General features: G+C 41.9%; 1 protein-coding gene across 1 annotated transcript; it reads left to right on the top strand.

Annotated features, from left to right (window-relative positions):
* The first annotated feature begins 9,308 nt into the window (after positions 1-9,308).
* On the top strand, positions 9,309-22,336 carry CRABP1 (cellular retinoic acid binding protein 1). Its single transcript, XM_014879104.2, has 4 exons — positions 9,309-9,460; positions 9,978-10,156; positions 12,810-12,923; positions 22,008-22,336. The coding sequence occupies exons 1-4, from the start codon at positions 9,391-9,393 to the stop codon at positions 22,056-22,058; spliced, it is 414 nt and encodes a 137-aa protein (XP_014734590.1). The 5' UTR covers positions 9,309-9,390; the 3' UTR covers positions 22,059-22,336.
* The last annotated feature ends 2,864 nt before the right edge of the window (positions 22,337-25,200 follow it).

Genomic DNA, 25,200 nt, shown 5'->3' with positions numbered 1-25,200 from the left:
TTGCTTTGCAGGTACAGCTGCCATATGGGGCACTTGGTAGCAGAGGTGTTTGGTATCCCATAGGCTGCTTAGGCATTCTGCCACCTGGGTCACACCTGTGCTACACCTGTGTCACTACTGCTACTGAAATCAGTGAGTTCAGATTCCTGCAGCACAAGTAGCTCCTGAACACAGTTTAATTGCCCTGATATTATTCACTTTTCCTGCTGTTTTAAATCACAGACAGCCCTCCCAGTCAGCTTGCTTCTGATACTAGAACATCTCTTTGTTCACAAAAGTAGCCTCCATTACTCTTTAAGTTGGTTTGTCTGTCTGTTCATTACTGGCAGCAGATCATGGAATTTCAGAAACAAATCCAAAAAAACATGAGAGAGACTCCATTCAAAGTCAGTGGCATTATGAGCAGAACCCCTCCTGTTCCAGAAAGGAAGATGCATTAATCATAGTGGCTTTCTGTCATAGCTCATTAAGCAAAATCAAAATTAATCAATATACCACCATTTCTTCATTTCCAGCTGTGATAATCTGAAGTTGTGTCTCTGACATATGGACTCCATTTCTCTTTAGAGGTTCTGCTTAGGCTTGTAGCCTTCATTTTAGCAGAGATTTAACAGCTTGGGTCCCAGATATGGACATTGATTTGTTTCTACCAAGAAAATAGCATTCACCATTATTTATGAATGGAAAAATGTAGACAGAATTACATCTATAGCATATGACATAATGGGGGCTTTAATCTTGGGAGGGCTTCTTAAATGCAACATTAGAGAACAGTGTTTAGTTGGAAAAGATGAGTGTTGTCTGTGGTCATTGGCCCTTTTATGATTTAGGTCTGCTTGTTTACATGGAACTACTACATTTTTTTCTTTAGTTGTAGACTATTGCTTTTAAAGTGTGCATGTAATGACATTTCTGCTTTTATAAACTATCTGCCCAGTCACAAACATTCTAAATGTTATAAAAAACAATGCCTTTCTTTTTGTCTTTTCTAAAGGGAGAATCTCTTGTATGGCTGGAAAGCCATAGCCATCTGACAGTCTGGTGGCAGAAATTGAGTTCAGATGAGGAGAGTGCTCTTTACTCAGTGACCCACAGTAATTAATGGTAAAATGGAAGTGTTTAACTTTTTGCTCTAAAAATTTGTGGTTGGAGATTGCTGTTTAGGCTCCTGGCATGGAAAGATGTTGCTGCTCTTTGCAAAATAAACCAATACACACTAAAATAAAAATTTTAATATTCCTGCAGCTTCACTGTGGTCCCTTTTTCTATCAGCTCTTCCAAAAAGTAAAGAGAATGCATCAGCACAACCAGGTGTAAAGTTTAGCAATTCCCCTTTAACAGTGTACCTTATGTAATGAACTTTCTATTTGTCAGCTTTTCTAAAAAAACCCTCTTGGAATTCAGCTGTAGTATTTCACCTAGCCTTACTTTGAGAGCTGATGTCTCGAAATTACTTGCCATAACATCCTGTCCCATGTTTTTCCTGTGAACATTATTGCTCGCAGGGAGCTGCTCAGGGCTGCCTGTGTCTGGGATGCAGATGGAGCTGGAAGGGCTCCGGGACACGGAGCTCGTTCTGCACTAGGTGGTGCTGCTGGGAGGAGCTGCAGCCTCCTCGGGGAGCCAGCACACTTACTGCCATCACCTCTGCAGTAAGAGGGGTTCCGAGAGGTTTTCAAACGGACAGAATTGATTCCCTAGATCCTTAGCTTTTTAATGGCCTCTTGTGAGGGAGGGGCTCTTGGGAAAAGCGGGGACAAATGCTTTAGAAAGTGACTTCTTTGTACTAATGGGTTGTGTGAACATGGGCTGCTGGTCCTGAGGGACTGAAGCCCATAGCAGTATGCCTCTGTATCTTGGCCAGAATTTCTCGTTTTCCAGGATGTATTATACAAGGATCTCATGGATCCTAAACTCTAAACTTAGAGGCCTAATTATCTTCTTTTGAGAAATGTGTTCACGCTTCCGAAATGTGATTGTTTTCGGCTGTTCATCTAAGTGTATACTGAGGGACATAAGTAAAAACATTGCAATTCTTAGAGGTGCTGAGGGCCCTCTCTTTTGACTGACATTACTTCAAATTATTATTAATTCTGAAGACTGAGGTTCTTTTATTTAGATGCCTCATGATATAGTTTGCTACAAATTTCATCATCCAAGTGTGGCCATAATCACTTAGGTCCCTAGAGATGACCCCTCTAATCTTAATTGGCGAGGAAGTGGCTTGAGTTATCTTGATGCTTTCCAGATAATGTTTAGACAAAGAATGTCTGCATTATTCTTTTTCAGTCTGAAATCTGCAGATCTAGTACTAGGGAGGAAGCCTGGAAAACAATGACCTCCTTGTCAGGGACTCTGGTTTCTGTTGGGAACGGTCACTTGGCCTGCTCAGTTAATAAGCCCCAGAAACCTTCTGAATTAGAAAGAGCAAAGGATGTTAGTTTAGAAGGTCAGGGGGTTAACAATAGAAGGAGCAGTTGTACTCAAGGTCATTTTCTGAGTAGAGCTTAGTAAAGCTTAGCAGGACAAAACAAAGCTGGGAGAAGAACTGATAGGAGTTAGAACACCTATGGCTTACATATTTCTAGAGCTCATCTTCTCATAGCATAAATTGTGTCTTCCTTGGAACTAGCACAGTTATAGCTGTTTGTATTGGTAAGAACTAGCTCAAATGCTTAGGCTTATTATTGCTTCAAAATAGGCTGATGAAAAAGCTTTCAAAGACATTTGGAATTTTAAATTGAATTAATGGATAAGATCCCTATTTCCTGGTTCTAATTTATGTGGAATGCTAAATACTCTGTTTTGTTAGGAAAGGGAAAATGAAGTTCCTTCATCTTCTTTTTGTCTGCCAGATGTAGTGGAAAGCTTTTGAATTTAGCACGTACACAAAGGTCAGGGCACCAGAGTAAAACCTGCGGTTGTGCAAATGGCATGGCCTCTATAGCTGCAGGACATGGCCCTGTTGGGAGTTCAGTCCAGACTTAAATGAGAATATATTCCTTTGAATTCACTCATTCTTCTTCTGGACATTTGGAAAAAATGCCATGGTCCTCTATCCCTGGAGACGAAGGTCCTTTAAGAATCTCTAATGACCACACATCAGCTTGGTCCATCTGCCTGCCTAAGTCACCCTTAATAGACCTGCATTGTCTTCAGAGAGCTGACACAGTTTGATTACTTTTCTATTGACAGCTACGGCTTTATTAATGCCTTTTGTTCAAGAAAAGGAGAATTGCTGGGTTCCTGAAAGCCTCTATGAAAATCCCTGGTTTCAAATGTCGTGGTAACCACTTATTTGAAAAGAAACAACTCTTCTGCATTAGTAATTATAGGGAGCTTTCCAATTTAACAACCAAACTTCAGCAATGTCCTAGCCTGAAACAGCAAAGCAAGGCTGTGACACCCAGAGCACTGTTCTCACTTTTCTAGCAATGTTCAGGTTTTTGTAGTGACCACATGGGGAAACTACCAGACACAGCTCAAAGGAAAGGTTGTGTTTTAAGAGCTGCTTTATCAACACCTCTCCCCTCTGCCTGACTGAAGTGCACATTTAGAGACATCTAATAAATACATCCTATGAGCTCTTTCCTTAAAAATCTCTGATAGGGGAACAGCAACTCTGTTCCTGACCGTTGGACATACCTGTGAAGGACTCTTCAGCTAGGAGCTGGCTTGATTTTGTCTCCTAGAGATTTCTGTAGACCAGTGTATCCCAGCCTCAGGAGCCCGGGAAGCTCCTGCTCAGATCCTCTACTCTCCTGGTTTAGTCCTTGTCTAAGGCTGCCTGTGAGCAAAGTGCAGTAACTTGATTGCTTAAAGTGATGTTCGTTGTTTTGTCTGAAATGAAGGTATTGTGCTGAAGGGAAGCACTTCCAAAATTAGTCAAATCAATCTGAATAGCTCCCTTTAGCTAAAGGAAAGGAAAGCCAGGGAAAGAGAAAAGTATGCTAATGTCTTATGTGCTAGTTTGTCAAAAACCTATTGGGACTTTCCAGGAACTTCTTCATTCAGAGAGCCATCTTTGACTCAGATTTCCACAAAAAAATCCATTAAAACCTGTGTAATGCTCTTCACAGAGGATGACTTTCACCCCAGGCCATGGATTCTGAAATCAATAAATCCTTGGTTTAGTTTTTTCTTTCTGAAGTACATTGTTTTGCCCAATAAAACAGAAAGCTCTGTTTAATCATGTGAATAGATTTTTTTTTCTTCCTGTTCATACAATACTGTATTTCAAAATTGGCAGATTGTTAATGTTGCTTCTAAGCTGTCACTTTCTTCTGTGTTGCTTTGTCTGAACCAGAGGGGTTTGGGGATTGATGGCTCCCTTTCAGCTGCCAAGCCACAGGCAGAATGTGACTTTCAGGAGGCAGGAACTGTTCAAGGCAGCTGGTGGTAGCTGGGCAGTTTGGAGAGAAGGTAATGTCACTTACATTCCTCACACTCCCAGTCAATGCTCACATTTGTTACGTTACAGATGCTCAAATGTACGTGAAAAGGTCCAGCTACGAAAATTTATATTGGGTGCTGGTTATTCAGTATGGCCCTTCTACAGAATTATTCAACAGTTTGTAAGTAGTTTTCCAAAACAGTGCTCTAAACGCCTTTATATTACAGACAGAACATTAGTCTGAATGGAGTGATCTTGATTTTCCTCTTTCCTGATATTTGTGGCTTTATTCTGTAGTAGCCCAGGAAAACACACCCATGAGCACCTCTAAAGCTCAGTTCATGGTGATTGTGTTGCTACATGGCTACTACACATTGCTGGATCAGGATCAAATTGCTCAGCAGTCTGAAGAATTAATGCCTGAGTGAAACGACAATCAAACTCCCTTTGTTTTCAGAGTCTGAGAAGCAAATTTTACTTTGGTTAAGGAAAAAATTCTCAGTTTTATTGTATACTTGTAGCACATCAGAAGATAGAGCAGGTTGCCAGCTTAAAACCTAATTGTGGAAAAGAACACAGATCAGTTAGTTCCCCGTGAAAGGGAATATTACAGGGAAGGAATTAAGATTATAATGTCTATTTTCTCAATGAACATAAAACTGGCAAACACTTTACTGTTTGCCCCTAACAATGCAAGAATTCATTTACTTTCCTATTAGTTAGGTCTCAAAAACCAGAAGGATAACTTGGCATTGGAAATCTCTCTGGCATTTCAGCTTGGGAATAATCAGTATTCTTTCAAGCTACTAAGAATGCAGTAGAATATACGGTGCAGCACTGCAGAAATGCTGTTGATGTTGCACACATTCATATTGCATTTCACCTATTGTCATGCTAGAGGCCCATTGTAAATTAATTTGGCAGATAAATTTACGATGGCAATTTGCCTTCCAGTTGTATAATTTATTCATGTCAGAAATAATTTATTATATTCTCCCTTAAACCAATCTTTTCTTTTTTCTTTTCTTCCTAGGGTACCACCTTAGCAAATAAAATCTATTGTTTACACGGAGCCTTGTGTGACTTCACAGTGGTCAGTCAAAAATCTCAAGGGGATAGTTTTGGTCACATTACTGGTCACTTATTTGTGTAGATGATGGAGTACCCTGGTCCCATCTGTACATATATTACTTTCTTTTGTCTTAGAGCCACTGTTGAAAAGATTAATTAGGTCCATCTGTAGGAAAGGATCAGCCTTAGGGGATTCAGGTAAATAAAATAAATGCCAAGGGGAAAAAGTGCTGAGGGGCATGTTTTGAAAATCAAACTCTTTTTCATAACATTAATGGGGAAATTACATACAGAAGGAGATTGAAAGAAAAGTAAAACTGTCATTTAGTCTGGCCTATTTCAGCATGGCCTGATAAACATCTCCTATTGCTGCTGTGCTAGGGAAAAGGATCTGTGAAGTGGGATAAAGTCTATGGGCAATTCTCAGCTAATACAAATCAGTATAAGTTTCTGATCTGCACTTTGTAACAGTAGAGATTTGAGTCGTGTCTGCCAGAGTGATGTTATTCCTGCCCTTCCTTTGAGCGATCTGACATGCAGTAAAGTGATCCTAATTCACATTCTGTCTTAATTTTTTTATTATAACGCTGCTATATGCCTTATGGGTCTTACATCATGCCTCTGTTTTCCTTTCCTTTAATCTTCTTTCCATATTTTCTTATCTTCCCTTTCCTTCAAACAATTCAGCATGCAAATGATTCTCATAGCATTGAGCTAAGTGATATGGTCACAGCTTGTAAAATAGAAACTCAGCTCTTAGTGACTTTTATATCATTTATTAGTTTATACATAATTAATTGGTGTAACTAGTGCATAAACTATGTGAAATTTGTTGCCATTTAAGTTACATCTCACTCTGTTGCCTTATCAGCCTAAGTGGGGATTTGTGTTCCACCATGCAAGGGGTTACAATCCACAATGTTTTCATGAAACAGCAAATGGAAAAACAAAAAGACTGTTTTCCTCACTGAGCTTTGGCTGTCTTAAGGGACATAAATACTAGAGATGTTTTGCTTTAAACTTTTGTTGGAAGGAAATTAGGCTCCTTTTGAGTTTGGAGTTTAACTCATGATGACTTCTAAATTAATTAGTAAAGCCAGAGAAACACAAAGGCTTATTTTTGAGAAAAAGAGGAAAACCATCAATTATTTAAAAGAAAAGAGAAGCAGCATGCAGAAAGGATACAAAAAGAAGTGTAGCTCAAAGGGTGAGGGGGAATGGCTGTTGGTGATCAGTTCAGCTACCGTGGGTACATGAAGAGCTGAGGGTGAGAGGGAAGCCACTGGCTCTGGAAATGCACGTGCCTGTCTCCCCCTGAGATGGCAGCAGTGCACCCTCACTCTCAGAGGGGAGCAACCCCTTCTGGGGTCCTCAATAGCTGCTGAGCCTGCATTATGTGCAGTGCTGGAAGGAAACTGCCTCTCTGTATAAATAAGTTATATGTATATATTTTATATATATATATATATATATGTATATATGTATATAAATAAAGTGTGAATCTGTGCCCATTGCCACGGAGAGGCAGTTGTACACTCCAGAGTGTAACTAGGTTTTTGTTTTAGAAGCTGTGTTGTATAGGCAGAACTGTGCCTCGTGGTATTTAGGTAAGATTATAACATAAATAAAAATGTAATTTAATATCTCTGTATTTAGGATAAATAGCTCAATGTGCTGCCATTGCAGAGTAGAGCCTTTATTGACTGAAGGCACTTCTTCCTTCCAGCCTGATGCACTTTCTAGATGAAGGGTATTTTGAAGGCTCCCTCTAGGTCCTCATGGAGCAGGTCAATGGCCACAGTGCACCACCTAGAACACGTGTCCTACACCTTAGACACCCTCAGGTGACATCTGCTGGAATAGTTCTTGTTTGTGTCAGTGGGTCAGCAAACAAAAGAACTTACATGGTCCTTTAAAGAATAAATTGTCCTTCCTTAAAATCTTCTGAGCCAGTTTATTTTCTCACGTGGATATAGGAGTTCCCATCTGGTTTTTGCTGCTCATACTCATTGTCACGGCTAGCTAAGGACTTTGTGCTGCAGAGACTGAGCCATAACACTTCCACTGGACTGCAAGTTTGCACATTCTGCAGCATTCTGGAAGCAAAGCTGGACCATGGCAGCGTGTTTTCAGTTGTGCACTTGGGAGGTTGACACTGAGGGTCTGAGCAGGGTTTTTCTTCAGTGTTTCATACAGGCTTGGTATGTGCTTGTTGGGCTTACATCTGAAAATCTTAAAGCTACTTGCAATAGGAAATTAGTTGTATGTCTTTTTTTTCACAAGTGTTTTTCTTTGAGGCGATTTGAAATTTTAAACAAAGTATTTCTCATGGAGACTGATTTATTGTCATTTACTAAAACAACTGAAGGATGCTTCGTGCTCTGGTTTTTGTTTTTGGCTTGTGTTGTTCTGTTTCTCTTTTTAGAGGAACCGTGTTATTGAAAACAGATATTCCTCTCTGAAATGTTCATTTCCTGGAAAAAACCCAGATTTTTCACCAAAATATTTCAGTTAAAGAGCTATGCCAGGTCTCCAGGGTGTTCTTCTGAAAAGGCAGAAACAAAAATCATTAGAAAAAGAGTGACAACCAACAGACAAGTATTTGATTCTACTCTATGGTTCTTACTCAGGTGAAGTTCTACCTGGAATAAAAAATGAGAGCAAATTTCAGCATATATAGAATCCTGCCTAACATACTAAAGTAATTCCCAGAACTATTCATTTTTCCAGGAGTAAACACATTTTATACATAACTCAACGCGTTCATTTTACAGAATCTAACAAGTGAAGAATGATTGTGGAGGTACCACGAAGTTGGCTCAGCAAAGGTTTTCCTCTAATTAAAATACATCTGGCTCTGTTCTGAGTGGGAAATCACAGGCCTCTGAATGTTTTGAGTATTTCCTTATGCTCAACAGCAGCAGAAACACTCCATATGCCTTAACCTGTCAAGTTCTGTTCCACTTTATCATGTGGATAAATCAGCTGCAATAAGGAACTTTAATCTAGCATCTTTGACCTGAAACTGAGGGATTCAAAGCAAAGACAATGGAAATGGTCACAGAAAGTATGAGAGGCTCAGAATAGCACTCTTTAGCAATCTTTACCACACTGGTGATAATTTCAGTAAGTGTGAAATAGCTTGCTGTGTTTCTCCGTAAAAGCTTGCGTTCTTCCTGATGCCAGTCCTGCGCCTCCATCCTCCTGCTGCCAGGGGTGCCACAGAGCCCTGAGGGGATGCGTGGCAGTGGCCGGGGAATGCTTTAGGCGGTGTGTGTCTGTCCTTCCCCCTTCTCCAAGGGAGACTCGGCTCGGTGTCAGCTTCCTTACAGCAGTTCCCCGTCCCGGCAGGGGCTGTGCTCCCTGGCACCCTTGGACCTGCTGCCTGTGCCAGTGGGCCGTGTGGGGGCGGGTTGGCAGCTGGGACAGCCGTGCGTGCGGGGCTCGGGGTGAGCTGTGATGGTGTGGGGTGAGCTGTGCCTCGGCCCTGCCGTGCTGGGGTCAGCCCAGCGGGAGCCTGGACAGACCGCAGCGGCTTGGATTGTCCTCTGCCTTCCCTGCCTGCCTCTGGGGCTCTTCATCAAGTCCTCACTATCCACATCATTTATGGCACAAGTGACAGTCGGGCTCTCGTTCTTGGCAGCCCCAGGAGGGGCAGCTGTGGAGCCTGCAAGGCAGGCGGCAAGCAGTGATGGATGGAGAGGGCAGGAAGGATGGATGGATGGATGGATGGATGGCCATGATTGGGAGGGGGCCGGCTGTCTGGTGGCGTGCTGCTGGCCCGGGGGAAGGGGTGGGGGGCCGGGTGGGTGTGCCCGGCTCTCCGTGCCGCTGCAGCTGAGGTCCGCCCCACTCACAAGGTGCCTGAGCCGGAGAGCGAGCAGCAGCGCCGCGTCCCCGCCGCCCTCCGCAGCGCCCGCCCCGCCATGCCCAACTTCGCCGGCACTTGGAAGATGAGGAGCAGCGAGAATTTCGACGAGCTGCTCAAGGCGCTGGGTGAGGCCAGGGAAGCTGGGCAGCGGGCCGTGTCCCGCGGGAGGGAACACGGGGTGGCACCGCAGCCGCGCTCTGCTGCCCAGTGGCTCCCAGGAGAGCTCCGTGCGTCGGCCGCGGGCAGGAGAGGCTCCCGCAGGTGCGGGACACGGCTCAGAGCCGTACCCGGGGAGGGGCGGTCGAGGCACGGAACGGTCCGCGCCTCACCTACGAGCGCCGGCGGTCCAGCCCGGGGAGCCGGGCTGCCGCTGGTGCGGTGCTGTTTTCCCCCGGGGCGCTCTGCAAGAGCCCGCTCCGTGTGCCGGCTGTGCGGAGCCCGCTCCGTGTGCCCGCCGTGTGCGGAGCCCGCTCCGTGTGCCCGCCGTGCGGAGCCTGCCAGAGCGCCGCAGCTGTGGTGCCGCGGGGCTACGCGCGGTGTCCCGGCCCCTCGCCCCGCTCCCCGATCTGCGTGATGCTGGGCGAGGTCAGCCCAGGGCACGGCTGGCGACTTCAAGCTCTGCTTCCTCCCCGCTTCGCCCAGGTGTCAATGCCATGCTCAGGAAAGTGGCGGTGGCAGCCGCCTCCAAGCCCCATGTGGAGATCCGCCAGGACGGGGACCAGTTCTACATCAAAACTTCCACCACTGTCCGCACCACTGAGATCAACTTCAAAATCGGGGAGAGCTTTGAGGAGGAGACGGTGGATGGACGAAAGTGCAGGGTAGGAGGAGAACTGGGGCATGTGAGTGGGGGGGGGTGTTACCAAGTTCTTTTTAGATGGGACAAACGCATCTACTGCCCATGTCCCCACACAGTGGCATTGCTGCCCTCCACCCTCTTTTTACCAGAAGCACTCTTGAGGGTTCTTAATGGTCACCAATTCTCTTGTCCCTCTTTTGGGATAAAACTGAAGGCAACAGGACATGACAGGTCCCGAAAGCAGAGCTCAGGTATCTGGTTTCCAGCTTGGCAGGGTTTAGTTCTTCTCCTTTTGCTTCCCTCTCCCCTGAAGACCTCAGCTGCAGTGAAGGCTCTCCCCAGATTCTGTCCTTGACAGAAACGTGGGAAATGGTGGAGCAAGAGAGACCTCAAGAGTCAGGGTTTAGTGCACAAATCTGACACAGCTCTTGTCGTAGATTGAATCAGATGAGTTCTCAAGCAAGATCACAAGCTGTTGGTAGTTTGGGGCTGAAATGCTCTTTCACACCCTTGCCAAGTGCATGTGTCCAGTTTACTGACAGATAGCTCTTTACCAGTGTGAGACAGGCTTTCAGCTGGTACTATACCAGCCACAGGTACACCATCTCCTTGAGCTGGTGCATTCCCTGGAGTGTTTTGGGCTTGGTTCTGTGTGTAAGACCCTGCTCCTCGGCCTTTGTAACCACTCCTGTGGCCATGGAGAGGCATTTAAGCCAGCAGCATCTGACACCAAGCTCTTGCTGGTGTACATATGTGGGATCTGAGGTCTGGGGAACTGGGCTGTGGTCATAGCTGCCTTTTGAAAACTATTACTGAAGGCATAGGTTAATTATGCTTTCTTCAGGCAGTGTACTCTCATAATTATAAAGAAGCATATAAAAGTATATATAAAACTCTTATAAAAGAAGTACAAATAAAGATTATCAGAATGTGGTCTCAAATGAGGATCCAGTTTTAAAAGTATCCAGTGTTGGCGAAATAATCTACTTTCCAAAATATGATGTCTCCTAATTCTTGGGACCATTTTTGAGACCATTTTTATCACTAAAAATTCAGAACTTACTGGCCTCAGTGCAATTGCTGGCAACATAAATTTATGAAAAAGGAAGCAGATTCTGGGAATCAGTGAATATTTAGAGCATCCACTTTCTCTCTAGGATGAGTTATCATGTATTTAACAGTTTGTCCAGGAAATATTGCTGGCTTTGTTAATTTATATTGTTCAGCAAAAGTGTCTTCATACATAATGCATATACGATAAATGTGACCTGCTTTCTAGAGAAGGATTTAGTGCTGCAGATGGAAAAACAATAATTATGGCTGTAAGCTATGAAAGTTGGAAAAACCTGAAAGAAATGAGTTTTGTGAGGTAGTAAATTTTTTCCATGTGTTGTGAAATTATTTATAGTCCACTCTCAGGAATAAGTTGTAGTGCTGTGTGTATATAACCAAGATGTGGCCACAGAGCAGAACCTGACAGATAATAAAATAATACTCCAGAATGTAGTTTGCAGTATCTGGCAAAACTGCTGACTGCTGATAGATTTTGATATACTTTATGGGGTGGAGGGTTTTGTACTGCCAACTAACTTGATCCATTGTTTATGCAGACAAAGAGGGAATCATATGTGGTCATACTTCAAGGCACAGCTTCTATAACTGCCATTCGAGATGGCTTGTTGGCTTATAAAATCTATTGTTTTGAAAAATATTTTAAAAGCAAACAGCTAATTTTAAATCAAAGTAAAGGTTTTTTTCCCTTGGAAAGTCTGGGAAGTGTTAACTTGAATTTAGGCATACATATGCATACACACACACACGTGTGTATGTACATGTGTATAATCACAGACTAATAAATGTCTCCCCTGTGTAGTTATAAAGTGATTACTTGAACATTCATTACAGGGCACCCTTCTGCACAGCTGTTCCATTGCACTGAGCAGTAATAGTTCAGTGCTCGTGTCAAGAGCAACAGAGTCAGGGCTTGCCTGTTAAACAAAATCCTGGAGTTTCAGGTTCTTTTCTTTTTCAGTGGTTTCATAGTCATTATTCAAATGCTTTGAAAAATGCTCAAGGGTATTTCAATCTCCAGAGTCATAACCTTAAAAAAGTAATGTCACAAACACTCGAATTCTAACAATTCTTTAATTTAGCTGTGATTTATTCTAGTTTGTTAGCTCAATATGTTTAATACACAGTTAACTTGACACAGTGCCATAGAGCAGGAAAGATTGTAAGTGATAAATACTGCATTATTTATGACCACAACATGATATATACAATTGTTTATGCTTTTAATCTTAGGGGACTTCGTAGTGATAAATAACATGTCAGATCAAATCATAAGTGTACAAAGCTGCTTGGGAATGTAGACAGTACATTAGCATGTTCCTAAATTACACTTTTCAACATCGAGAATTTGATGGAAACTGAGTGGCTCCACACTGAAAAGACACATTTGCAATTACTTTGTTACTAATATATACCTCTCCAAAATGTCTCATAGCTCCTCAATTTCACCACTTTCCACTGATGACTTTTTTCCTTTGCCTTTATCTATCGATGTGTTGCTCCTTTAGTGGAGCAATTATTCTCACTACTGCTCATTGTTGTCTCTGTCTCATGCTGCTGGGGAATATAATTAATGTATTTCCTAATGGTTTTCTTGCCTGCAGAGTTTGGCCACTTGGGAGAATGAAAACAAGATCTATTGCAAACAAACTCTTATTGAGGGAGATGGTCCCAAAACATACTGGACTCGAGAATTAGCTAATGACGAGCTGATTTTGGTAAGAACTTTGAACTGGCTCAATACATGCACCATATTAACATGTTTCTTTGTTACCACATAGTATCAGCTACTGCTTTTCCTTACTTAAAGCCACCTGGAAAACTACCATTTTCATAATCCTCTACCTTACAATTAATACATTGCTTTTTTTTCCCTTTCTTTTTAACAATTGGAGATATATGCATGTTCTGACTTGCATTTGATTGTTAAAATTTTCACCATGCTTGTACTGGTAGAATAATCACAAGTCAACCACTTCTGCTCCGTAGATTCACAACATCATCAAGGAATTTGCTTGATTTGTTGCAGATTTCCTCTGGTGAAAGTGAGATCAAGGCATTTGACCTCATTTCTGGAGAATCTTCTTTCCAGGCTTGTGCATAATGTTGCCTCTTATCCACGGTCACATGGCGTATAGCAGGAAAGATCTGCATGTTGTTAGCATGCTCTAGTCTCTCCTGTTCATGAAAAAGATGTCATTTCCTCCATTCCTCTGCCACCTTCCTCAATTCCCTGATCCCCTCTGAGGCAGATTCAGAGCTGCCTTCATGAGTTTCTTCGAAGTGCAGAGATTTTCAGGTTTGCTGCCGCTGCTGTGCCCGCAGTGGTGTGTGAGCTGCCATTGGCAGCACGCTTTGTTATTCGGGCTCTGCTTCCTTCCTTGGAGCTCTCCTCACTGCTTCTTTCCTCTGTGGTCACTCCACATTCATCTGCCAGGATCCACACCTGAGGAAAGACACAACAGCACAGTTCAGCTCGAGTTCACAATCATTTTACTGCACATGTTCTTACTAGTGAATTCTGCATAAATAGTTGATCACACTGTTCCGCCTCATCAGTTTGGACATAGAAGACAGGCTCCTGGAGTGGTGGGTAAGAAAACATCAAAGCAGGAAGGTTTGATTTTGAACTAACACTAACTAAACCTCTGCACTTTAAAACACAAACAGCCTCCCCAGTGCTTCTCTAAAGCAGATGGAGTTCTGTTTTTGAGATTGCATCTGAAACAAAACCAGGACCCAGACCTAACCAAGTATAAACAAAAAGCTTCTAAGGTGTTAATATTATTCCAGACATCTTGGGACTGTTTACCTACCCCTTATGAGGACGTGTGCTGTTAGTGAAATCACACTGGTTTCTAATGAATGAATACTCCAATGCTGCATAATTTCTTTTGACTCAACCACTGGAATTCTTTATATTATCACAAAACTTTAGGAGGCAAAGTACTTTGATCTCTGCTTTGAATCTTTAGCTGAAATGCAGTGGACAAAATATATCCTCAACTATAACTTTCCAGCTTTCTAACAATACATTTCTGTAGTCTGTTATTTAAGCAACAAGCTGGTGAGGCAGCTGTTAAATAAAGTGCACTGCTCCAAGAAAGCAGCACATAATGCAATTGCCTCCTGCAAGCAGCAATGTGAACTTACCCTGCTGGGGAAGAATAATGAAGCTGGATAAGAAACCAGAGGGATTCCAAGATTTAAAGCCATCTAACCTTTTTTCTTGTTTAATACAGTCTGTTGAACTTTTCTGAATGCATTCTTTTTCCAGTTAGGATATAAATTAGAACAGCTTGCTTCTTATTAAAATATTTCCATTTATAGAAACTCAGAGCTTTCGATAACTTGGTTTATTGGTTAATTTCCTTGCCATTAAAATATACACATTTCTTTTAATCTGTGTATGTGTAGATTCAACTTCCAGTCATTGCATATTGTGGATAAAAGAACCTAAATAATATGCCTAAAATTTGTTATTGCAAATACCACTGATTAAGCCACCTCTTAGAATAGCTTCTGGTTGTGAACCTAAAGCACTGGAAGACCTGGAGTCTTTCAATGTAAAGAAAACTTCCATTGAATCATTATTTGAGTGCTTTTTTAACCCTGTCCAATTAATAATTTTCCCTCCTGAACTAAGAAGACCAGAATGGTATGTACTGTTTTGCTAGTGACCTAGCACCTGATGTTATGGTGATGTCATCTCCCTACTCTAATCTAAAATGATCCAGATTTATATGCAAAGGCTTTGTTAGCTCTTTTTCTGGTTTCCATTTCCCCAGACCGATCCCCTTCCTGTCTCTGGCAAGCTGGAATTATGTTCATTGGTTGCAACGTGTGGTTTTACTGTGGCCATTATGAAAATTTGGTATTTCTTTCCAAGTGATCCAGATAATTCTCTCTGTGTTTTTTACTATCCAATATGATATACAGTTTCATTCTCTTATCTCTTTGAGCACTGTTTTGTTTTATTAAGTATTATGACAATAATTGGTGCTCAGAACGAGCATTTTCAAGCCCTCATGACATTTGATGGGACTGAACAGTACAGATCTTTTAAATACATGGGTTATCTTTTGAGATCTGACAGCCAAAAGCTCAGCAATGAGGTGTTTGTTTCTGGGAGTAATGAATGTGAAACCTCCAGTCCTTTGCAGAAGCTGAAATGGCCAAAATTAACCCTTCTGGGAGGCAACAAAAGCTTCTGCTGTTTGGAGAGAGACAGACGAGGATAAGCTTGTCTGTGGTCCCTAATTTTAAAGCCTCAGAATATTCCTTCAGAGGATTGGGCTTTAGAAGCTAAACTATTTGGAGGGATTGGCTGAGGTGTGTTCAGCAGCTATAAAAGGGAACAAGGTAGGAATAAGAGCCCTTAGTGAGAAGACTCGTTTGATCTCTTGCCTCTCCACTGTGTTTGGGTTTTTCATCACTCCAGTGAACAAAAATTCAATATTAGATTATTTTATTTTATGCTTGGCAAATTTCCTTGGGTCTGAGTCTGCTAACCCCCACTTACATCTTACTTCTTCAAAACCAAGATCACAATGAGAAGAAGAGATTTCTGTCTTCTTTCTTTATTCTTCCACCCTCAGAGCTTTCTTAGGGATCTTTAGGACCTGAAATTCATGCTCATTCAGTTTTGCTGCCCATATTGCTTCAAATATTTCACAATTCCCATCTTCACACTTCTCAAATCTCCCTGCTTACCTAAGAAATGTTTTCTGTTCCTTTACGGTCCCTGATGTGCTTCAATAGGGCTCTGCTTCTGTTTCTCTATCCAAAGAAATCTTTCAAGAAGTCTTGAGACTCCTTATTCACTGTTAGATGCATTTGCAGAAGAAATCAAGAAAAGTCCTACCCAGTTTGAAAGAAGTTGCAAGAAAGAATGTGAACTGTGTTAGACTGAGGCATGAATTGAGGAAAGGCTTGGGCTAACAGGCAGGGGGTCAGGAATTAGTTTTACTCTGTTAGTATTGGCTGTGTAAATGTTGGAGCTTTGCCATGTAATTCTGATCTAAGATTCTGCATTTCTTAGGGGATACATTTGATTATGGTATTTTCCTAGTGTAAGGATATATCATTTTTCTCTCCAACACAGAATATTAATAAAATGCATTTATTATCCCATATAATAAAAAAAATCAGTGTTTAATTGCCATGACTACCACAGAGCCAAAATAGAAACCATATTACTCTACAATTATCAATCTTTCTTGCATCCTGGCAGAAGAATTCCTTATGTTCTTCAAAGATATTTCCTTGGAGTAAAATGATGGTCTTCCAAGTTACATCATGTCCTCTGGTACACAGATGCTGAGAACACATTATTAAGTTAGCAAAGGTTTTCTTTACCTTCAGTTGCCTTCAGTTCTCTTTAGCTCCTTGCAGCATGGAGAATAAAATTGCTCTTATTAGTAGATAAATAATATTTGGCTCATACAATGACAGATATAGGCCTGAAGTCCTGTTAGAAAAAGAATTCTTTCAGCCAAGGAAGGGAAGGAGGATCAATTTCTGCTTTATAAAAAAGCTGGTCTGAAAACTAGAACATTGATCTAAAACTAGAACATTGCAACTTCTTTTATCAGAGCTGTTTTTTCTAATCTCATCTGATGCACTTGCTGGGATTTCAGTGCTGCATGTTTAGAATTACTGAACAATGTAGATAAAAATTACATGGAATGTGTAAGCAAGGGAGGGTGGAAAGGGTAGGTCCCCACCGAAGTCCACATTTATTTGTCTTGACTGTATCTTTATATTTTATTGCAGTTCAGGATTGTAATGCATACACAGAGTCAGGATATCTGTATTTACAACTCTACACTCATAAACTATACTTGGATTAGCATTTCAGCACTGAAGATCAGAATATACACAAAAATATATATTTCTTTTATCTGTTTGAAAACTGTGATCTGGAATTAAGTGCCTTTTCTTCCTTTTATTACACTCATAATGTTTTTGTTGTTGCTGTGTGTTTTTGTCAGGGACATTAATGAGCTATCAATCACTTGTGTAAGTCAGAAGAACAAAAGGTCTGCTCTTTGCAAAGTTAAAGGTTGCTGCTTACAAATATTGGCCATTCAAATGAGACACATTTATATTCAAACTTTAGGTGCATTGCTGCTTTCACGGCTGCTCAGGCCTCTATAGATTTAAGTTTAATCTGTAACACACAAACATTTTAAAGTGGGTGATTAGTGAAGAGAGGCTTTAAAAACAGCCTCTGACCACATTTGACACAGTTCACCTATCACACAGGGGTTCTCAGAATCAATTGTAGCAAGGGTCAAAGATCAGAACATTGGTGGGGGTTCAAGCATGGTTTCTGTTCTACATTCCCTCCTCAGGAAAATCGTGCCATAGTTGATTAAAACTGCTGAACTGTGGAGCCTAGATGAGCGAGTGAACATTTTTTAAATGATTTTGCTGACTTCTGAAATGAAACATCATAGGTGAGAAGGGTCAGTGCAGATTTGGAAAGAGATTTTGCAGCGGAATGCTGAAATGCATGATGTGCCTAAGCCTTGTATCAAACAGTGTCAAACTACCTAAGTGTTTAACTTTTCTATAACTTTTGGAGAGTGATCTTTTATAAAATCAGTTAGCAAAAGAAGGGTCTAGTCATATCAAGCTCAGAGTGAGGGGGCTGCTGCTGTCCTCATTAGAGCAGCCTTGCCAGAAGTTCAGAAGCCTGTAATAATGCACGTGTGTGTGTTGCATGGGCCTAATGCTTTAATTCACTCTTTGCCATGAGCAGATTTACAAGGGGGCTTAGGGATCTACAGCCCCTGCTCACTACTACAGCCTTGTCTGGATCACATCCCAAACAAAGCCATTTGCATTTTGGCTGCAGCCAGTCCTGAATGCAGCCTTTTGTAATATCATTTGTAGCTTAGATGTCCTCTGTGCACTGGCTTTCAACTGTAACTATAACTATCTCCAAAATAATGGAGCTGCCATTGTCTCAGATCTCTGTCATTCATTTGCTGCATGACTTTGGGGGAGCTGTATAATATAGCAGTGCTCAAATACAAATTCTGACATTTAGGCTCCTTGAGAAATCACCCAATTTTGCATGGTGCTGTCAACTGATATCCTGAGGAACATGAGGTTGTATGTTGGATGATTTGCTATTAATAGCCAAGTTTGAAAGTGGGGGCTGCACATTCAGTGACTGTGGCCTTGTAAGGATCAACTTCTTCCCTAAAATATTATGGGAGTCGGGAGGAGAATAGAAATAGGCAACTTGCCTTTGTTGTGAAGATTTACATCTTTGTTCTAGATAAAATGGAAGTTTGCACGTGGACAAAGCCTTTTCTGAGGATTCATTTCAGTAATACCTTCTTTTCTCCATCACTTTGCTGATGGATTCTGTCTTCCTTTTTAAGTTGCTTCTGCATCAGTCATGAGCAGAGAAAGGGATTTTTGCATACACTGGCAGAAGTGACCTTTCCCAGGTGATTGTTTCAATGACACTCTTCCTCATTATACTGAGTGCTCCACAAAGGCTCCCCAGCAAATGTTTATAAAGAAGGCCTTCAAAGAGCAGATTTGCTCCTACAGAAATATATTGCTGCCCTGTAATTCTCTTTTAATCTCTCATGATGTCAGTGGTCATCAGATTTTGAGTGAACTGAGAGAGGTCAATTTATTGGATTATCCCCCTGCACAGGGCTTTGTTTGCAGTGTGCTTTTGGACTCTTAGCTACAGATTATGACAAGCTAAGTGAAGAAAACAATTCTGTAATTTGCAGTCGTTGCACATTTAAAATCCTATTTTAGATTTAGATAGAAGCCTTGCCTTGTGGCATTTTATGAGGTAAGTGGGACCTTTCCAAGCTGATAAGAAGGTGGTGTTTGAAAATCCTCCATGTTTTCATTATATCTGAATTGCATTGTACTTTTTTTTAGTTGCTCTGATGGGACTTCACCAAATAGCCAGGATTGCTCATTCTCTTTTCATTTGGCAGTTCTACTGCTTTGGGTCATGAAAATCTTTAAAGTGTGCTTCTTGGGACAGGAGCTATCACTCCTTTTGAGTCTAGAATTAGAACCATAGACACTAAACTGCTTTGTCCCACCACTGAATACAAGGATTTAAGTGTGAAGAATAGAAGGAATAAGACCCTTTGGATTTGGATCCTCCCCTGACCTTGGGCCCAGCTGTACATAAGACATTTTTGTGAGTTACCACAAGAAAAAGAATGCAGCAAGTATAAACATGTTCCTCCTTGCTTTCATTAGTAACACTGAGTTTTATCAACAAATGGTAATAAGTTGCAGTAAGATAGGAAAACACTTTTGTGTAAGTCCACATTTAAATCTGTACATAACCATGACAGTAAAGCCCTTTATTTATGTGCTTCTACTCCATTGTTAATCCTCTGTGTATAAGGTATGAAATCTAAGTGCTAAAAAATGCAGCTTATTCCTGAAATAGTCAGAGGCCACATAACCTAAGCTGGGTCTTCAAGGAAAGGATGTCTTGGTTGTTTGAGAAGTGCCCAGTAGTTACATGGTACTCCAGAATAATTGTAATTGTGCTTTGCATGATTTCTATCTCTTTGCAATCTAGATTTAAAGACATTACTGTGTTAAATTATAGTGGTTTTCCAGACTGTGAGACTGGTGTGTTGCAGAGTCCTTGTGTGTAGCAACTGATTTTCAATTTGGGTTCCCTGAATATGTCCACGTTTCCTGCACTTAGTTTTTGTCCAGAGTAATTTGAATGTAGTCCTTTGCCTGAAATTTCTGGAAGTCCAGAAGTCTAGCTGGAGCTGGATGTTGGAAGTACAAAACATCTGTGTCCTGTGTCACAAACATGCTGAGCTGTGGCTCTCTGAGTGCACAGCAGTCAGTCTGTGGTGCTGCTACTCACCCATATTACAGAGCTTTCCCACAAACTCTTATGTCTTTTTCTTCCTCCACAAATATTAATCTTTATTTCCACACTCTCTCCTGTGAATCTTCCAAGGAAGTTGTCAGTCAGACTGTACTGTCCTAGGAGCAAGCTCAGAACTGTCTCAGAACTGGACACTGCAATTTCAGATCTGCAGTGGCTCCCTGGCAGTATGAATCACATCTATTTCAATCTACTCTTCCCTGCAGTGTTCCTCCTCAATAGAACTGCTGATCTGTTCTGAGAATAACTGCTGTTGCACAGCTTTAGGGGAAGGAGTTTCCCTCTTAACTTGTCTGAAAGAGCAGACATAAATTTCTCAGGGAGGTTACTTGAGTTTTGGCAAACAGCTGCTGCAGCCTTTCCCTTTCGAATTGGCTGATGTGGCACCCACTCCCATCTCAGGTGTGGCTGCATGGCTGTGCACCCCAGCTGCCACACTGGGGCTGTGCCAGCTCTGGGACAACACTGCACAGGAACTGCTTTACTGCTGTTTGTGATTTGTGTAGAGGTAGCAGCAGGGGACCCAAACCTCCCTGTGCTTAGCAGTGCCTGAATGTGAAAGACAATCACTGTTGCAGGGATCTTACGGTCTCCATAGAAAACCTGTGCCCTGGATGGTCTTGACTCTTACTTCCTCTCTCTGGCAAAGCTCCTGCTGAAACAATTTTGCCTTCGTGGATAATTTGGAAATGTTGAAGGAGACATAATAAGGGTATTTGCAGCTGGTGCTGTGGGCAGTAGAGAACTATCCATATCCTTTAATGCTCATTTCCAGATGTGTTCATGTATAATCTAAAAATCTATATTAAGCACTGATATGATATTGATATTCATAAAAACAAAGTCTGTACCTCCAAAATACTGACAGACTTGTGTCCCCAAAAAGTGAACAAAATACAAGCCAGAGTCAGTTTTAAAGCCAAGTCTTTTCAAAGTATTGGCCAAAACAGGTGTAGAAAGCATTAAAACAAATAGCCCAGCTGAATTTTCATGACACACTGGGGCATTCAGTGAGACCTTGGCAGTGACCACAGCCAGACATCCCACCTCAGAGCTCGTTAGTGCTGAGCTCAAAACCTTCTGTCAGCACAGCTGAATGGGAAGGTTTTGCAGTCTCTATTTCCTCACTCTTGCCTCTATTATTTCCTTCATGCTTAATTCCTTAAATATTAGCTTTCCAGGCCTGAAATGACACACAAACACTTTGGGATTCAGGTGGCTTTCTCAGACAGCCCCACAATCACTGTCCTGCCTGCATGGACAGTGATAATCTGTAGGGCATTCCAGAGCCTTGTCATGGCTAACAAACTCACTGGTAAGGGCACAGAAGGAAGGTTGTCATTGGCACTGCCCACACTCCAGCCTGGAAGGGATGGTTTGGCATCCAGCATGGGCTGTCAGCCACTTGCAGCAGAATTATGTTTACAGGTGTACGTTCTCCTGGTCTTCATCTTTCCTCCACTGCTTTCATTTGGCTGTTTGGATTTTTATCTGCAAATATCAAAGAATACCTTTGGAACATGCCATCTGAATTCCACCCTCAGCATTTCTAGTTCAAAGTGCTGCAACTGTTTCAAAATATAACAACAGTACATTCCAAATTCACTTTATTTTCTCATGTCTATTTATCAATTCATGCCAAGAAGCTACAGAAAAAGAGAATTTTTGCATCATTTATCATTCTGACAAAATCCATCCTGCCTTGAAAAACAGGTCATTTACATTGCATTCCTCTTTAAAAATGACTTCTTTCTTTACTCTCATCTGTCAAAAGACATAAGAAAAAGTATTTCTGCTGTAGAATTAGTTACTTTGTAAAAATAACACTTTGAAATGGTGTTAAATGTTTGCTAGTTCTAGCTCTTCTGATTGATTTTTATTTCTTTTCCAGACCTTTGGTGCTGATGATGTTGTATGCACAAGAATTTATGTAAGAGAGTAAAAGCATCAATTTACTTGTCATCTGGGATGAAGTGGAGAACTGTGAAAAGCCCCAGTATGAGGAGTATCTGTGTGTGCTGTTACCAATGCGGTGTTGTATGTGACCGTGTGTGTTATAGCTGAACCCAGATCCTCTGTTAAGTGTATTTTGCTTTCAATTTGCATTTCAGACACTATTCCTTCCCACTTTTATGCCATCGATTTTCTTGTCTGCTTTGTATTTTGTAGTCGTCACTTGCTATGGTTTCCTCGGTTATTAAACTTATTGGGCATAACTCACAGCTGTTTGGGGGTGTTTTTAATTGAAAATCCAGCAGTGCTTTGTTTAGGGCTGAAACCCTTTTTAGCCTCTGTTGCAGCCAGTGTGGAGTTCCCCTGCTGCTGGCAGGGAGCACCTCCTGGGGCAGCACAAAGGCGTGGAGAGCGAGTGGATGGCAAGGCCTTTGACAGAGCTGCAGGCTGCTCTCTTGAACCCAGAGCTCTGCTTCTTTCCTTCTTTCTGTCCTCTCTCCCTCTTGTCCCTCTTCCTCCTGTAGAGGAATGATTTCTGGACGCTGTGATTGCTGGGACTGTGATTCAGCTGAACCAGACCAAACAAGGTGAGATCTTTCCCCTTTCCTGCTGCGTCTCTGAAGAATGCCCAGAGCTCCCCACTGAGACACACAGCATCCAGCTGAATCTACAGGACAAATAACATCATGGTCGTGACTAATACTTATTGTCATCACACCCAAGCACCTCAGGCCTGACCAGAGAGCCAGAAGAATCTGACAGACTTTACTTGTTTCAGCCATAGAAAAATAAAGCTGAGGAATGCTGCTTTTCTCCTACCTTCTCACCTGTGGCAAAGAGAATTTCCAGTGGCTTCACTCCCCCTCCATGTTACAACTCTCACTTCTGGTGATTCAACCTTTCATTCTTGGAGAACTAAGTGTTTCACAAACCAAGGCCATAGTTCAAGAATGAAAGAAAACCAAATTTAATGTATTTATTCTGGCTCAGAGTTGTGTCCGCAGCACTGTCAAGTATTAGATTCAAGCTGAACAGATATTCCACTAATGAACCAGATTGTCTTCAGTTCTTCAACCTAGGAAGTGTCTGGAGATTGAGACTAGGAGCACTACTTATTTCACTGCAATATCCAATCTTATCTGACCAGCTTTTATCTTTGCAAGAATGATTTTTCTGCTTCATGTCACACAATCATATAAGATTTTTAAGAGATTCAGTGTTAGCAAAACACATGCCCTGCTCACTGGATTCTGCTCACTACTCACAACAGGAAAATAGGACCAAAACTTACTCATGCTGGGACATCGACAACAAATTACTCTGTCTCTTCATCCCTCACATAGCTATGCAGAGAAATCCCCTTTGATAGGATTGCCAAACTGCCATGGAGAAATCAGCCAGCTGTTCTGTTTATTGCAGTGTGGCCTACAGAAGCACAAGAGGAGAGAAACTGTTTTCTATCTCCTCTGCTCTGACAGGTCATGCTTGCTTTCTCTGCCAGCAGCAATCAAGATACTATATTGCAGCTGAAGAGAGGGTTCTTTTCTTCCACAGTCTAACCTTAAGCCAAATCCTCTTTCCAAGACCTTGGTTCTGTTGGTATCAACGTGCCTGCTGGCCCACACTGAGGCAGGGCTGAAATTAGTTCATTAAGGTTTGTATACCACTGAAGCTGCCCCCAGTAAGAACAAAACCAAGAGGGAGGATGACAGGGATCTATCTTTATTGTCTATCTTCTTTTAATATTCAAATTAAAATAGCTGGGTGTTTTGTTATAAACAAGTTCCACTTCAGGAGTCTCTGGATCTGCTTTGTGCCATCAGCTGTGCCAAAGGGACTCCACAAAAAAAGTGCCAGGCTTTGAGCTGGTTCAGAGCTGCTCAGGGATGCAGACAAAACTGTCTTGCCACATCAAGGCTGAGCAGTCAGTAACACTGTGTTGCAGGACATGTTGGTACAAGTCATATCCCAGAGCACCCAGAGCCCACCAACACCACAAAGCTTTGCCTCCACCTCCAACAAGGTGTGTGGTGGAGGTGGGGGCTGCTACAAGCTGAAGAGGGAAGCAGAAAAGACAAAGCCAGTGAGTAGCAGGGCTGTTCTGCCATTCCAGGAGAAGATGCCACTCTCAGCAATTACCTTTTCCAGCTGTGTCTGAAACAGCCCTGATGCACAGTTTGTGAGGGTTCAGCAAGGGATTGGCATGAGCCTCTCACTGTCTAAAGCCAGTGAGTGCATTTCATGGAAGCAGCGATTTCTGTGTTTCATTTCTAGCTAAGCTGTTGTGCTGCTCAAGCAAATGTCCTTCAGAAAACTTTCCCATCAACTGGAAAATACCAAGTCAGGTTTCCATCCAGTTGGCAGCTACTATCCAAGTAGTAAAGCATGAGCTATGTGACGAGCTTGTAGGAGCTATGATTAAAAACAGCCTCTGGAGATATGAGCTACTCTGAATAACTGGGAACTTTCTTCTTCCAGGCTTGAAGCTGTTCCCCTAAGCTTTGTTTGCAGTCTGGCATGACAGAAGTTCCTTTCTTTAATAATTTCAGTGTGGAAGCTTCACAACTTGATTGACTTTTGTGAAGTTATAATAAACTTACTGGTGCATGGGTAAATTCCTATGAACAGAGACTAGAACTAGTCCAGGGTGTTAGTTTTATGGCTCATTGTTGAAAGTGCAAAGGCCAAATTGCATTTTGTGAGTCCTCTTGGATTTAAAAGCCTTCAAATCTAGGCACTCAAGGATTTGGAGTGAATTTATTGGCCAAAAGCCTTGCAGTTGTCTCCTGCTTTTTTTTTCCATTGCTGAGATTAAGCTCTTTTGGGAACATGGAAGTTGAATAATGCCATGGCAGCCAACAGAGACAATTTTATCCCCTTTTTGTGTAAAAAGTCATGAATTCACACACACACATACCCTTAAATGAGGTGATGGAAGCAGAGTAGAGTTACTGTAGCTTGCATCCACAAAAATTAAGTCTCATGATGTCTGAGTGTTAAATGCTTGCTTAGCAGAATAAGGTCCTGAAAGCTTCAGGATCTCTGTGTGAGGGAGGGAGGGACTTTCATAGGCAAAGGTGCCAGGACAGTGGAGCACCTAAGGGTTACCTAAGTGGTTTGTTGATTATTAT

Source organism: Sturnus vulgaris, chromosome 13, assembly GCF_052056855.1.
Source record: "Sturnus vulgaris isolate bStuVul1 chromosome 13, bStuVul1.hap1, whole genome shotgun sequence".
NCBI classification, from domain to species: Eukaryota; Metazoa; Chordata; class Aves; order Passeriformes; family Sturnidae; genus Sturnus; species Sturnus vulgaris.
The sequence above is the reverse complement of the archived record's forward strand: the minus strand, read 5'-3'. Positions and strand labels throughout refer to the sequence as shown.

Excerpts from the sequence above, each read along its gene's own strand:
- CRABP1 (XM_014879104.2), top strand. The coding sequence starts at position 9,391 with ATGCCCAACTTCGCCGGCACTTGGAAGATGAGGAGCAGCGAGAATTTC. Across the intron at positions 10,157-12,809 it reads TGGATGGACGAAAGTGCAGG|AGTTTGGCCACTTGGGAGAA; the intron begins GTAGGAGGAGAA and ends TCTTGCCTGCAG. Across the intron at positions 12,924-22,007 it reads CTAATGACGAGCTGATTTTG|ACCTTTGGTGCTGATGATGT; the intron begins GTAAGAACTTTG and ends TTTCTTTTCCAG.